General features: G+C 44.1%; 1 protein-coding gene across 1 annotated transcript in view; it reads right to left on the reverse strand.

The window, feature by feature from the left end:
- Positions 1-14635, reverse strand: part of slc27a6 (solute carrier family 27 member 6) — a gene marked incomplete at its 5' end in the record, with an annotated part of 48153 nt that extends 33518 nt beyond the window's left edge. Inside the window, one exon of the mRNA XM_079257121.1 lies at positions 14149-14635. Coding sequence (XP_079113247.1) covers positions 14149-14635 — 487 coding nt within the window. The remainder of the gene's footprint in view (positions 1-14148) is intronic.
- Positions 14636-15888: the final 1253 nt, after the last annotated feature.

Below are 15888 nucleotides of genomic sequence, written 5' to 3' on the forward strand. Positions count from 1 at the left end.
CCCAGAAAATACAAATATGGGCAAAGAGGTGGAGCTGAGAGGGGGGCTGTGAGCGTCATGGTGGATGATTGACATTGAGCGAACTCCGAGCTTTCTGTAGCTAAAAGCTAACCAAGATAACGGGAGCTAACCAGCTAACGGAGGTAAGCGGGCTAAAGCTAGATCACGTTGCTAACCAGCTAAAACCGCGGTTGTTCTACGTTCTTCTGACTTGAAGCGGGAGATCAGGTACCTGTCAATCAAAAGGACACGCCCCTAAATGTGCCGAATTTTAAGATTAAATTACTTTTAAACGGACGAGTTCCCTCCCCCCACAGTTGTCATGAAACCTGACCTATTAAACCTAAAATGGATTTTTGAACCAGGCTGTAAACATGTTTATTCCTGCTGTAAACATGTTTATTCCTGCTGTAAACATGTTTATTTCTGCTGTAAACATGTTTATTCCTGCTGTAAACGTGTTTATTTCTGCTGTAAATGTGTTTATTCCTGCTGTAAACATGTTTATTACTGCTGTAAACGTGTTTATTCCTGCTGTAAACGTGTTTATTCCTGCTGTAAACATGTTTATTCCTGCTGTAAACATGTTTATTTCTGCTGTAAACATGTTTATTTCTGCTGTAAACATGTTTATTTCTGCTGTAAACGTGTTTATTCCTGCTGTGAACATGTTTATTCCTGCTGTAAACGTGTTTATTTCTGCTGTAAACGTGTTTATTTCTGCTGTAAACATGTTTATTTCTGCTGTAAATGTGTTTATTCCTGCTGTAAACATGTTTATTTCTGCTGTAAACATGTTTATTCCTGCTGTAAACGTGTTTATTCCTGCTGTAAACGTGTTTATTCCTGCTGTAAACATGTTTATTTCTGCTTAAACATGTTTATTCCTGCTGTGAAGTTGGTCTTTTTAACATGGGAGTCTATGGGGATTTGATCTGTTTTACAGCCCCTAGTGGATGAAGGGGGAACTGCAGTTTTATGCACTTCTGCATAGACTTCATTTTTAACCGCCGGAGGCTCCGTCCATTTTTCATATACGGTCTATGGTTCGCACATTAACAGCTAAATGCCAAGGCCGTGAGCTCTGACATTAGCATGTTAGACCATGGACTTTTCCATTTTCTTACAATAGTTTATTGAAAATAACAGGAAGTGATGTCAGTGCACATATTTAACCTGAAGTGAACCGCCTTTGACACATTCTCCTAGAAGTGTATGAAGACGCGCCAGATCTGATTTTTAGAGGTGTGCAGTCGGGAAAACAGTGCCGACCCACGGCAGAAAAGAATAAACTGAATCTTTCCATTTTTATTAGTTTTTTAAAAAATATTTTTTCAACTTTCTTTTAAAATTATTATTTTCACATAATCTTTTATGTTATAATTTTCAATAGCTTGTAATATTTATCGAGTTAAAACTAATGGCATTTAGTGCTTTTTATAGCGCGATAAAATGACCAAACAGCACCTCCTCCTGGCCAGGTGGAGAAGCTGCACAGGTAACTCACCTTGTGCTGGATTACAGCCAAGGCCACGCCCCCTACTGAATTCATTCTGCTGTTTGCTCTCATATCATCGCACATACAGTCAGTTTCCAAAATAAAATCATTTACGTAAAACAGCTGGTAGCTGCGCTGCCTTTTTACGTTACGGCCTCCGAACTTTCACAGCGAAGTAATGAACCGATGCTTCGCTGTCAACTAGCCGACGGCGCACCGTCAGGATGATGCCGCCAGACAGGCCTCAACAATATCCCCGTCTTTCTTTTCAGGAAGATGCTGCTGGTTGTCAGGACATATAAAGTTAACTGGGAGAGTCTGAAGACGGCTGCTGAATCATTTAGTTTTTATTGGTGTCTTACATCTTGATTTTGTTTCAGTTCACCCGCCTACATACATAAATGATCATCTGTGTGTCCATCATTAGCGACTCCCTGCCTACCCGACCCCACAGTTCAGACCACATGTCCAATTATCATTACAGTAATCTGATTACTCCCAGACCTGATTTTCACAGTCATGTAACGGGGTTATGGTTTTACAAAAACACTTATCTAAGAATGTCTTTAGTATTCAAGAAAAATGATGTTGTCACATAAATATCTGTAAGTGAAAGGAACTGGGACTGATGTGAATGTAACTGATCAGTGGTGATATCCAGCCTTTAATCCGTCACACATCCGTGCATCATCATCTGCTTCATCTTCTTTTACCCTCAGACCTGCGTCCATAAGAAGGTAGGACTGGGCGATTAATGGGGTTTTAATCTCAGTACGATCTGGGTTTCCATCGACCATAAAACTAAAAGGGTGTGATTATTTTTCTCTCTGCAGTTTCCTCTCCTGCTGTCTTCAGCTGCTAATCGAGCGTCTCTGGCGTTGCAGCGCTGTGCTGTAAACTCCTCCCACAGCCGCTTTGCTTTCATTCAGACACTGTTGCCAACTTGGAGACTTTCTCGCTAAATCTGGAGACTTTTTTTGTTAAAAGCGACAAATCTAGCAGCTTTTACTGGAGTTATTAGAGACTTTTCTGGTGTTTTGGCGACTGACTTGAAGGCACATATTGTTCTGCAGTTACTGTAAGGAAGGAGCAGCGGGAGCCTCTCCCGTCCTAAAGCACTCCCAGGCGGCCAGTCTCAGTCGGCTCCGGCTGCAGGTCAATGTAGAATAACTGCAGTAGGTTGTGGAAGTTCACCGAAACATAGTTTATACCATTGTCAGTGACAACTGGCTGCATTATTCTCCTATACATAGTTCGGCCAGTTAAACACTGTAATATCCCTCCGTTACGGGGCGTTACCATAGCAACGCGTTAACCAGCTGGTTCAGATCAGCCGTCTTTTAACAGGTGAATGAGAGAAACGCGCTGCAGCCTGACAGCGGTTGTTTGGTATAAAACATAAAATAGTTCCTATATAAGCGGTAAAAGCGATTTAAACAACTCGGAACCGTCCATTAAATGGTTATAATGCACGACACGGAGTCTAGAACACCACAATGCGCAGCGTTGTTTATAAATACTGGATAATTGTGTTAAATTATCGAGATCTCAGTTTTAGTCAAAATAATCCTGATTATAATTTTTGTCATAATCGAGCAGCTTTATAAGAAGTCTGCGGATCTTTGCAACGATACCTGCAGTAAGTTGGAGGAAAATGTGTTTAAACTTCCTGCAGCTGCTGTGAACGACCACTTCTGGCCTCTGATGGTCTGTAGTTTGATGCTCATCTGTGTCAGGAAGACACGTGAGCTGCTTACATAAACAGAGAGAACTTGAGCAGGAGAAGAAAAGTTCCTGACTTTCCTGCATCCTGGTCCAGCTGTAATGATCCCGGCCTGCCGTCCTGTCACATGGCTGCAGCGTGGTGAGTCCTATTAGCTGCACCAGCAGGAGCCTCGGAGTGAAGCAAACATTTCTACCCTCCATCTCCACTCTGAAGACTGGACCCGCTTTTCAGAGCAGATGAAGGAATCTGTTGACTGGAAACTTGATGTTTCTCGTTTCCGTAGCAACAGAGGCGACCTGACTGACCTCTGCAGAGGTTTGCTTTCATAATGAACCCTAACAAGCAGTCGACGAAGACCATGGTCTTCTCTCAGACTGGTTTAACTGGGAACAGGTCCGTAACATGACTGGTTTAACTGGGAACAGGTCAGTAACATGACTGGTTTAACTGGGAACAGGTCAGTAACATGACTGGTTTAACTGGGAACAGGTCAGTAACATGACTGGTTTAACTGGGAACAGGTCAGTAACATGACTGGTTTAACTGGAAACAGGCCGGTAACATGACTGGTTTAACTGGGAACAGGTCAGTAGCATGACTGGTTTAACTAGGAACAGGCCGGTAACATGACTGGTTTAACTGGGAACAGGTCAGTAGCATGACTGGTTTAACTAGGAACAGGTCAGTAACATGACTGGTTTAACTGGGAACAGGCCAGTAACATGACTGGTTTAACTGGGAACAGGCCGGTAACATGACTGGTTTAACTGGGAACAGGTCGGTAGCATGACTGGTTTAACTGGGAACAGGTCGGTAACATGACTGGTTTAACTGGGAACAGGTCGGTAACAGGACTGGTTTAACTGGGAACAGGTCAGTAACATGACTGGTTTAACAGGGAACAGGTCGGTAGCATGACTGGTTTAACTGGGAACAGGTCGGTAACATGACTGGTTTAACTGGGAACAGGCCAGTAACATGACTGGTTTAACTGGAACCAGGCCAGTAACATGACTGGTTTAACTGGGAACAGGTCAGTAACATGACTGGTTTAACTGGGAACAGGTCAGTAACATGACTGGTTTAACTGGGAACAGGTCAGTAACATGACTGGTTTCACTGGGAACAGGTCAGTAACATGACTGGTTTCACTGGGAACAGGTCAGTAACATGACTGGTTTCACTGGGAACAGGTCAGTAACATGACTGGTTTCACTGGGAACAGGTCAGTAACAGGACTGGTTTAACTGGAAACAGGTCAGTAACGTGACTGGTTTAACTGGAAACAGGTCAGTAACGTGACTGGTTTAACTGGGAACAGGTCGGTAACGTGACTGGTTTAACTGGGAACAGGTCGGTAACGTGACTGGTTTAACTGGGAACAGGTCAGTAACGTGACTGGTTTCACTGGGAACAGGTCAGTAACATGACTGGTTTAACTGGGAACAGGTCAGTAACATGACTGGTTTAACTGGGAACAGGTCAGTAACATGACTGGTTTCACTGGGAACAGGTCAGTAACATGACTGGTTTCACTGGGAACAGGTCAGTAACATGACTGGTTTCACTGGGAACAGGTCAGTAACGTGACTGGTTTCACTGGGAACAGGTCGGTAACGTGACTGGTTTAACTGGGAACAGGTCGGTAACATGACTGGTTTAACTGGGAACAGGTCAGTAACATGACTGGTTTAACTGGGAACAGGTCAGTAACAGGACTGGTTTCACTGGGAAAAGGTCAGTAACGTGACTGGTTTAACTGGGAACAGGTCAGTAACATGACGTGTTTAACTGGGAACAGGTCAGTAACATGACTGGTTTCACTGGGAACAGGTCAGTAACATGACTGGTTTAACTGGAAACAGGTCAGTAACAGGACTGGTTTAACTGGGAACAGGTCGGTAACATGACTGGTTTAACTGGGAACAGGTCAGTAACATGACTGGTTTAACTGGGAACAGGTCGGTAACATGACTGGTTTCACTGGGAACAGGTCAGTAACATGACTGGTTTAACTGGGAACAGGTCGGTAACATGACTGGTTTAACTGGGAACAGGCCGGTAACATGACTGGTTTAACTGGGAACAGGTCAGTAACGTGACTGGTTTAACTGGGAACAGGTCGGTAACATGACTGGTTTAACTGGGAACAGGCCGGTAACATGACTGGTTTAACTGGGAACAGTTCAGTAACGTGACTGGTTTCACTGGGAACAGGTAAGTAACATGACTGGTTTAACTGGGAACAGGTCAGTAACATGACTGGTTTAACTGGGAACAGGTCAGTAACATGACCGGTTTAACTGGGAACAGGTCAGTAACATGACTGGTTTAACTGGGAACAGGTCAGTAACATGACTGGTTTCACTGGGAACAGGTCGGTAACGTGACTGGTTTAACTGGGAACAGTTCAGTAACGTGACTGGTTTCACTGGGAACAGGTCAGTAACATGACTGGTTTAACTGGGAACAGGTCAGTAACGTGACTGGTTTCACTGGGAACAGGTCAGAAACATGACTGGTTTAACTGGGAACAGGTCAGAAACATGACTGGTTTAACTGGGAACAGGTCAGTAACATGACTGGTTTAACTGGGAACAGGTCAGTAACAGGACTGGTTTCACTGGGAACAGGTCGGTAACATGACTGGTTTAACTGGGAACAGGTCGGTAACATGACTGGTTTAACTGGGAACAGGTCGGTAACATGACTGGTTTCACTGGGAACAGGCCGGTAACATGACTGGTTTAACTGGGAACAGTTCAGTAACGTGACTGGTTTAACTGGGAACAGGTCAGTAACATGACTGGTTTAACTGGGAACAGGTCAGTAACAGGACTGGTTTAACTGGGAACAGGTCAGTAACATGACTGGTTTAACTGGGAACAGGTCGGTAACATGACTGGTTTAACTGGGAACAGGTCAGTAACATGACTGGTTTAACTGGGAACAGGTCAGTAACATGACTGGTTTCACTGCGAACAGGTCTGTAACATGACTGGTTTAACTGGGAACAGGTCAGTAACATGACTGGTTTAACTGGGAACAGGTCAGTAACATGACTGGTTTAACTGGGAACAGGTCGGTAACATGACTGGTTTAACTGGGAACAGGTCAGTAACATGACTGGTTTAACTGGGAACAGGTCTGTAACATGACTGGTTTAACTGGGAACAGGTCAGAAACATGACTGGTTTAACTGGGAACAGGTCGGTAACATGACTGGTTTAACTGGGAACAGGTCGGTAACATGACTGGTTTAACTGGGAACAGGTCGGTAACATGACTGGTTTAACTGGGAACAGGTCTGTAACATGACTGGTTTAACTGGGAACAGGTCGGTAACATGACTGGTTTAACTGGGAACAGGTCAGTAACATGACTGGTTTAACTGGGAACAGGTCAGTAACATGACTGGTTTAACTGGGAACAGGTCAGTAACATGACTGGTTTAACTGGGAACAGGTCAGTAACATGACTGGTTTAACTGGGAACAGGTCAGTAACATTACTGGTTTAACTGGGAACAGGTCAGTAACATGACTGGTTTAACTGGGAACAGGCCGGTAACATGACTGGTTTAACTGGGAACAGGTCGGTAACATGACTGGTTTAACTGGGAACAGGTCAGTAACATGACTGGTTTAACTGGGAACAGGTCAGTAACATGACTGGTTTAACTGGGAACAGGTCTGTAACATGACTGGTTTAACTGGGAACAGGTCAGTAACATGACTGGTTTAACTGGGAACAGGTCAGTAACATGACGGGTTTAACTGGGAACAGGTCGGTAACATGACTGGTTTAACTGGGAACAGGTCCGTAACATGGCTGGTTTAACTGGGAACAGGTCAGTAACATGACTGGTTTAACTGGGAACAGGTCAGTAACATGACTGGTTTAACTGGGAACAGGTCAGTAACATGACTGGTTTAACTGGGAAAAGGTCAGTAACATGACTGGTTTAACTGGGAACAGGTCAGTAACATGACTGGTTTAACTGGGAACAGGTCAGTAACATGACTGGTTTAACTGGGAACAGGTCAGTAACATGACTGGTTTCACTGGGAACAGGTCGGTAACATGACTGGTTTAACTGGGAACAGATCAGTAACATGACTGGTTTCACTGGGAACAGGTCAGTAACATGACTGGTTTCACTGGGAACAGGTCAGTAACATGACTGGTTTAACTGGGAACAGATCAGTAACAAGACTGGTTTAACTGGGAACAGATCAGTAACATGACTGGTTTCACTGGGAACAGGTCAGTAACATGACTGGTTTAACTGGGAACAGGTCAGTAATATGACTGGTTTAACTGGGAACAGGTCAGAAACATGACTGGTTTAACTGGGAACAGGTCAGTAACGTGACTGGTTTCACTGGGAACAGGTCAGTAACATGACTGGTTTAACTGGGAACCGCTCTGTAACATGACTGGTTTAACTGGGAACAGGTCGGTAACATGACTGGTTTCACTGGGAACAGGTCAGTACGATGACTGGTTTAACTGGGAACAGGTCAGTACGATGACTGGTTTAACTGGGAACAGGTCAGTACGATGACTGGTTTAACTGGGAACAGGTCAGTAACATGACTGGTTTAACTGGGAACAGGTCAGTAATATGACTGGTTTAACTGGGAACAGGTCGGTAACATGACTGGTTTAACTGGGAACAGGTCGGTAACATGACTGGTTTAACTGGGAACAGGTCAGTACCATGACTGGTTTAACTGGGAACAGGTCGGTAACATGACTGGTTTAACTGGGAACAGGTCAGTAACATGACTGGTTTAACTGGGAACAGGTCAGAAACATGACTGGTTTAACTGGGAACAGGTCATTAACATGACTGGTTTAACTGGGAACAGGTCGGTAACATGACTGGTTTAACTGGGAACAGGTCAGTAACAGGACTGGTTTAACTGGAAACAGGTCAGTAACGTGACTGGTTTAACTGGAAACAGGTCAGTAACGTGACTGGTTTAACTGGGAACAGGTCGGTAACGTGACTGGTTTAACTGGGAACAGGTCGGTAACGTGACTGGTTTAACTGGGAACAGGTCAGTAACGTGACTGGTTTCACTGGGAACAGGTCAGTAACATGACTGGTTTAACTGGGAACAGGTCAGTAACATGACTGGTTTAACTGGGAACAGGTCAGTAACATGACTGGTTTCACTGGGAACAGGTCAGTAACATGACTGGTTTCACTGGGAACAGGTCAGTAACATGACTGGTTTCACTGGGAACAGGTCAGTAACGTGACTGGTTTCACTGGGAACAGGTCGGTAACGTGACTGGTTTAACTGGGAACAGGTCGGTAACATGACTGGTTTAACTGGGAACAGGTCAGTAACATGACTGGTTTAACTGGGAACAGGTAAGTAACAGGACTGGTTTCACTGGGAAAAGGTCAGTAACGTGACTGGTTTAACTGGGAACAGGTCAGTAACATGACGTGTTTAACTGGGAACAGGTCAGTAACATGACTGGTTTCACTGGGAACAGGTCAGTAACATGACTGGTTTAACTGGAAACAGGTCAGTAACAGGACTGGTTTAACTGGGAACAGGTCGGTAACATGACTGGTTTAACTGGGAACAGGTCAGTAACATGACTGGTTTAACTGGGAACAGGTCGGTAACATGACTGGTTTCACTGGGAACAGGCCGGTAACATGACTGGTTTAACTGGGAACAGGTCAGTAACATGACTGGTTTAACTGGGAACAGGTCGGTAACATGACTGGTTTAACTGGGAACAGGCCGGTAACATGACTGGTTTAACTGGGAACAGGTCAGTAACGTGACTGGTTTAACTGGGAACAGGTCGGTAACATGACTGGTTTAACTGGGAACAGGCCGGTAACATGACTGGTTTAACTGGGAACAGTTCAGTAACGTGACTGGTTTCACTGGGAACAGGTAAGTAACATGACTGGTTTAACTGGGAACAGGTCAGTAACATGACTGGTTTAACTGGGAACAGGTCAGTAACATGACCGGTTTAACTGGGAACAGGTCAGTAACATGACTGGTTTAACTGGGAACAGGTCAGTAACATGACTGGTTTCACTGGGAACAGGTCGGTAACGTGACTGGTTTAACTGGGAACAGTTCAGTAACGTGACTGGTTTCACTGGGAACAGGTCAGTAACATGACTGGTTTAACTGGGAACAGGTCAGTAACGTGACTGGTTTCACTGGGAACAGGTCAGAAACATGACTGGTTTAACTGGGAACAGGTCAGAAACATGACTGGTTTAACTGGGAACAGGTCAGTAACATGACTGGTTTAACTGGGAACAGGTCAGTAACAGGACTGGTTTCACTGGGAACAGGTCGGTAACATGACTGGTTTAACTGGGAACAGGTCGGTAACATGACTGGTTTAACTGGGAACAGGTCGGTAACATGACTGGTTTCACTGGGAACAGGCCGGTAACATGACTGGTTTAACTGGGAACAGTTCAGTAACGTGACTGGTTTAACTGGGAACAGGTCAGTAACATGACTGGTTTAACTGGGAACAGGTCAGTAACAGGACTGGTTTAACTGGGAACAGGTCAGTAACATGACTGGTTTAACTGGGAACAGGTCGGTAACATGACTGGTTTAACTGGGAACAGGTCAGTAACATGACTGGTTTAACTGGGAACAGGTCAGTAACATGACTGGTTTCACTGCGAACAGGTCTGTAACATGACTGGTTTAACTGGGAACAGGTCAGTAACATGACTGGTTTAACTGGGAACAGGTCAGTAACATGACTGGTTTAACTGGGAACAGGTCGGTAACATGACTGGTTTAACTGGGAACAGGTCAGTAACATGACTGGTTTAACTGGGAACAGGTCTGTAACATGACTGGTTTAACTGGGAACAGGTCAGAAACATGACTGGTTTAACTGGGAACAGGTCGGTAACATGACTGGTTTAACTGGGAACAGGTCGGTAACATGACTGGTTTAACTGGGAACAGGTCGGTAACATGACTGGTTTAACTGGGAACAGGTCTGTAACATGACTGGTTTAACTGGGAACAGGTCGGTAACATGACTGGTTTAACTGGGAACAGGTCAGTAACATGACTGGTTTAACTGGGAACAGGTCAGTAACATGACTGGTTTAACTGGGAACAGGTCAGTAACATGACTGGTTTAACTGGGAACAGGTCAGTAACATGACTGGTTTAACTGGGAACAGGTCAGTAACATTACTGGTTTAACTGGGAACAGGTCAGTAACATGACTGGTTTAACTGGGAACAGGCCGGTAACATGACTGGTTTAACTGGGAACAGGTCGGTAACATGACTGGTTTAACTGGGAACAGGTCAGTAACATGACTGGTTTAACTGGGAACAGGTCAGTAACATGACTGGTTTAACTGGGAACAGGTCTGTAACATGACTGGTTTAACTGGGAACAGGTCAGTAACATGACTGGTTTAACTGGGAACAGGTCAGTAACATGACGGGTTTAACTGGGAACAGGTCGGTAACATGACTGGTTTAACTGGGAACAGGTCCGTAACATGGCTGGTTTAACTGGGAACAGGTCAGTAACATGACTGGTTTAACTGGGAACAGGTCAGTAACATGACTGGTTTAACTGGGAACAGGTCAGTAACATGACTGGTTTAACTGGGAAAAGGTCAGTAACATGACTGGTTTAACTGGGAACAGGTCAGTAACATGACTGGTTTAACTGGGAACAGGTCAGTAACATGACTGGTTTCACTGGGAACAGGTCGGTAACATGACTGGTTTAACTGGGAACAGATCAGTAACATGACTGGTTTCACTGGGAACAGGTCAGTAACATGACTGGTTTCACTGGGAACAGGTCAGTAACATGACTGGTTTAACTGGGAACAGATCAGTAACAAGACTGGTTTAACTGGGAACAGATCAGTAACATGACTGGTTTCACTGGGAACAGGTCAGTAACATGACTGGTTTAACTGGGAACAGGTCAGTAATATGACTGGTTTAACTGGGAACAGGTCAGAAACATGACTGGTTTAACTGGGAACAGGTCAGTAACGTGACTGGTTTCACTGGGAACAGGTCAGTAACATGACTGGTTTAACTGGGAACCGCTCTGTAACATGACTGGTTTAACTGGGAACAGGTCGGTAACATGACTGGTTTCACTGGGAACAGGTCAGTACGATGACTGGTTTAACTGGGAACAGGTCAGTACGATGACTGGTTTAACTGGGAACAGGTCAGTACGATGACTGGTTTAACTGGGAACAGGTCAGTAACATGACTGGTTTAACTGGGAACAGGTCAGTAATATGACTGGTTTAACTGGGAACAGGTCGGTAACATGACTGGTTTAACTGGGAACAGGTCGGTAACATGACTGGTTTAACTGGGAACAGGTCAGTACCATGACTGGTTTAACTGGGAACAGGTCGGTAACATGACTGGTTTAACTGGGAACAGGTCAGTAACATGACTGGTTTAACTGGGAACAGGTCAGAAACATGACTGGTTTAACTGGGAACAGGTCATTAACATGACTGGTTTAACTGGGAACAGGTCGGTAACATGACTGGTTTAACTGGGAACAGGTCGGTAACATGACTGGTTTAACTGGGAACAGGTCGGTAACATGACTGGTTTCACTGCGAACAGGTCGGTAACATGACTGGTTTAACTGGGAACAGGTCGGTAACATGACTGGTTTAACTGGGAACAGGCCGGTAACATGACTGGTTTAACTGGGAACAGGTCGGTAACATGACTGGTTTAACTGGGAACAGGTCGGTAACATGACTGGTTTAACTGGGAACAGGTCAGTAACGTGACTGGTTTCACTGGGAACAGGTCAGTAACGTGACTGGTTTCACTGGGAACAGGTCAGTAACATGACTGGTTTAACTGGGAACAGGTCAGTAACATGACTGGTTTAACTGGGAACAGGTCAGTAACATGACTGGTTTAACTGGGAACAGGTCAGTAACATGACTGGTTTAACTGGGAACAGGTCTGTAACATGACTGGTTTAACTGGGAACAGGTCAGTACCATGACTGGTTTAACTGGGAACAGGTCGGTAACATGACTGGTTTAACTGGGAACAGGTCAGTAACATGACTGGTTTAACTGGCAACAGGTCGGTAACATGACTGGTTTAACTGGGAACAGGTCAGTAACATGACTGGTTTAACTGGGAACAGGTCAGTAACATGACTGGTTTAACTGGGAACAGGTCAGTAACATGACTGGTTTCACTGGGAACAGGTCCGTAACATGACTGGTTTCACTGGGAACAGGTCAGTAACATGACTGGTTTAACTGGGAACAGGTCGGTAACATGACTGGTTTAACTGGGAACAGGTCGGTAACATGACTGGTTTAACTGCAAACAGGTCGGTAACATGACTGGTTTAACTGGGAACAGGTCGGTAACATGACTGGTTTAACTGGGAACAGGCCGGTAACATGACTGGTTTAACTGGGAACAGGTCGGTAACATGACTGGTTTAACTGGGAACAGGTCGGTAACATGACTGGTTTAACTGGGAACAGGTCGGTAACATGACTGGTTTCACTGCGAACAGGTCGGTAACATGACTGGTTTCACTGGGAACAGGCCGGTAACATGACTGGTTTAACTGGGAACAGGCCGGTAACATGACTGGTTTAACTGGGAACAGGTCGGTAACATGACTGGTTTCACTGGGAACAGGTCAGTAACATGACTGGTTTAACTGGGAACAGGTCTGTAACATGACTGGTTTAACTGGGAACAGGTCCGTAACATGGCTGGTTTAACTGGGAACAGGTCAGTAACATGACTGGTTTAACTGGGAACAGGTCAGTAACATGACTGGTTTAACTGGGAACAGGCCAGTAACATGACTGGTTTAACTGGGAACAGGTCAGTAACATGACTGGTTTAACTGGGAACAGGTCAGTAACATGACTGGTTTCACTGGGAACAGGTCCGTAACATGACTGGTTTCACTGGGAACAGGTCAGTAACAGGACTGGTTTAACTGGGACGGCGTGTCCTGCAGACTAAAGAGGAGAGGGAGCATCCAGCTTGTTATCAGCCTGCATATCTTTTACTGGGAATAAAATAAGACCTGATGATCCTGGGAAATCACTGTGTTCTGGTTTATTGCCATTTCACAGAGAATTTACTTTGTTCATAATTGTTGTTCTGGACAGAAAAGGAGACACTTTAAACTATATTATTCATTTATCATCTTTACCTCTTTGTCCCACTGAATAATAAACACTCAGGTTGGGAAAATTGAATAAACAAATCGAAAATCTGGATTTTTTTTTTTTTGCTTGACAATTTTAAAATATTTTTTTGTTTAAAAAAAAAACAATCAATTTTTTTTCCAAATAAATAAAAATGATCCATGATCAAATTTTTTGTCATTTTTATTGTTTTTATTGATCTTTTTACTCGTCCTCTTGGGCGTTATAGCAGCAGAATGATGATCTGGCTGCTGGGTTGTTTTTTCCTCATTGAAATCAAGAAAAATGATGAGCAAAATAAGGTTTTATACATTTTCTTGGTTTTTAATCTACAAAAATCAGCAATATTAAAGGATTGTGAAAATCGCAATTTAAATCAAATCAGCGCCGAAAGAAATCGGAATTAAATCGAATCGGGAAAAAAGCGTTGCAGCCTAATAAACACAATTACATCCAGAAGTAACAGCTGATGATCTCTGCAGAACTTGGTTTAAAGTCAGTCAGTCAGTCAGTCAGTTAGTTAGTTAGTTAGTCAGTCAGTCAGTCAGTCGGTCAGTCAGTTAACTAGATATTAATCCTCTGATTTCATTATTAAAGCATCATTTTGTGTAAAAATCCTTTGGTTTATAATATTTCAGCCATCCCAGCATAAGAACAGCAGCTTATTAAACGTGACTGGATCAGGAAGTCTTTACCTGAACCCACGATGACCGTTTTGGCTCCGCAGCAGTGGAAACAGTGCAGCAGGGATCTGGACCTGATGTTGGTGTTGAGGAAAGCCACCGAACAGCCGACCTTCACCAAGCCGAACCAGACGCAGAGGAAGTCGGGCTCGTTGCTCATGAGCAAGGCAACACAGTCTCCCTTCTTTAAGCCCACTTTGCTGAGTAAGACGTGGGCCAGCCTGTTGCTGCGCCGCTCCACGTCCCGGTAGGTGTGGACGGTTCCTTCATAGATGACGAACGGCTTGTCCGGGATGCGCTGCGCCTGCTCCACGAACCGGTCCAGAACCGTGCGCACCCGGGATGTCACTTTGAAGAGTTCCAGCCTCACTCCGTAGCGGATCACCTTCAGCAGGAAGAGCAGGTCCCTCCAGAAGTACGGGAAGCAGAGTTTCTGCAGAACCCAGGCGGAGAAGAGCCCCGCCGCCAGGGCGGACAGCCAGCCCAGAGACAGCGACATGTCTGCGGCTGGAAGCGACGGGAGGAGACGCTGGACCGCCGGAGCCCAGAGGAGATGTTGCTGCATGCTCCCCGGCACAAACACCGACTCCCGGCGTGATGTAAGCCCACTCCACGGACGTCAAACCAGAGGACATTCATCGGATGACAAGCCAGCACCCTGTCACAATAAAAGCCTGAGAAGGCTTCCTCTGGACATCAGCTTTTCTTCTCCTTCTAAAGTCATTATTTATGTCCTCCCAAAGTAAGCAGAAGTAAATCTGTTTCCACAGATTTATAAGCTTCTGAGTTTCAAACCGCAAAGTTTTATGAAATGAAATTATTTTCATGAATGTTTGTATAATAAACTGTCCAGAAGTCTAGTCATTTGTTCTCGTTGCTATTTTTCACTGTTTCAATGTCAAGAGTCCAAAACTGAAGTTTGAATAGAAAAATGTAATTGCTCAAGTTCAAACTGTAAATTTACAGTCAGAAATTCTGATTAAAATCCAGCCAATAAGAAAAAAGGTCTGTATACCTTAAATACAACAGAAAACATGGAATATAAAGTTTCTCTGTCTAGATGTTGAGTTTTCATCTCTTTCTTTGTGAGGTCAGAATATTTTTCAACCATCCCAGAAAAACTCCATTTCTGACATAATGAACATTTCTCACAAGGTTTTTTTTTTAAACTCAGTGAAGGAAAAGAAATGTTAAGCATTTGGTTGTTTTAAGCCCCAGTTGAGAAAAAGAGATTATTAATCATAGCCTACTCCGTATCTGACTGGCAGTAAAGGTGTTAAAACATTGGAACAGAAGTTAATGACAGGAAAAATTACAGAAAAAATAACTTTGTTCATTTTAACGGTGTTATTCCCATCATTGGTTTTTACATTGGATGAAGGCGTAACAAATCTGAACTGAATTAGCCAGAAAACAGGTTGACAAGTCCTGTCTATGGTTCATACACGGTGTGTGTGTGTGGTTTATACACACGGTGTGTGTGTGGTTCAACACTAGAACCAAACTGATGAGAAAAGACCTGAAGACACTACAGACAAAAATAACATTTTCATCCCTACATCCAACAATTATCCAGTAAAACTTACAAACACTTGTTGAAAAGGAGGAAAAACTTCTGGAGAAAAACGAACTTTATTGTGTTTTGTGAGTATAAAAAGTTTTATTTTGTAATGTAAGGTGAAGTCCCTTCCGGTCGGCCTGTTTTCTGTTGATAAACTGAGGCAGAGACTCGTAACAGGAATCATGTGACAG

This window comes from Telmatherina bonti (assembly GCF_933228915.1).
Source record: "Telmatherina bonti genome assembly, chromosome: 17".
Lineage (NCBI taxonomy): Eukaryota > Metazoa > Chordata > Actinopteri > Atheriniformes > Telmatherinidae > Telmatherina > Telmatherina bonti.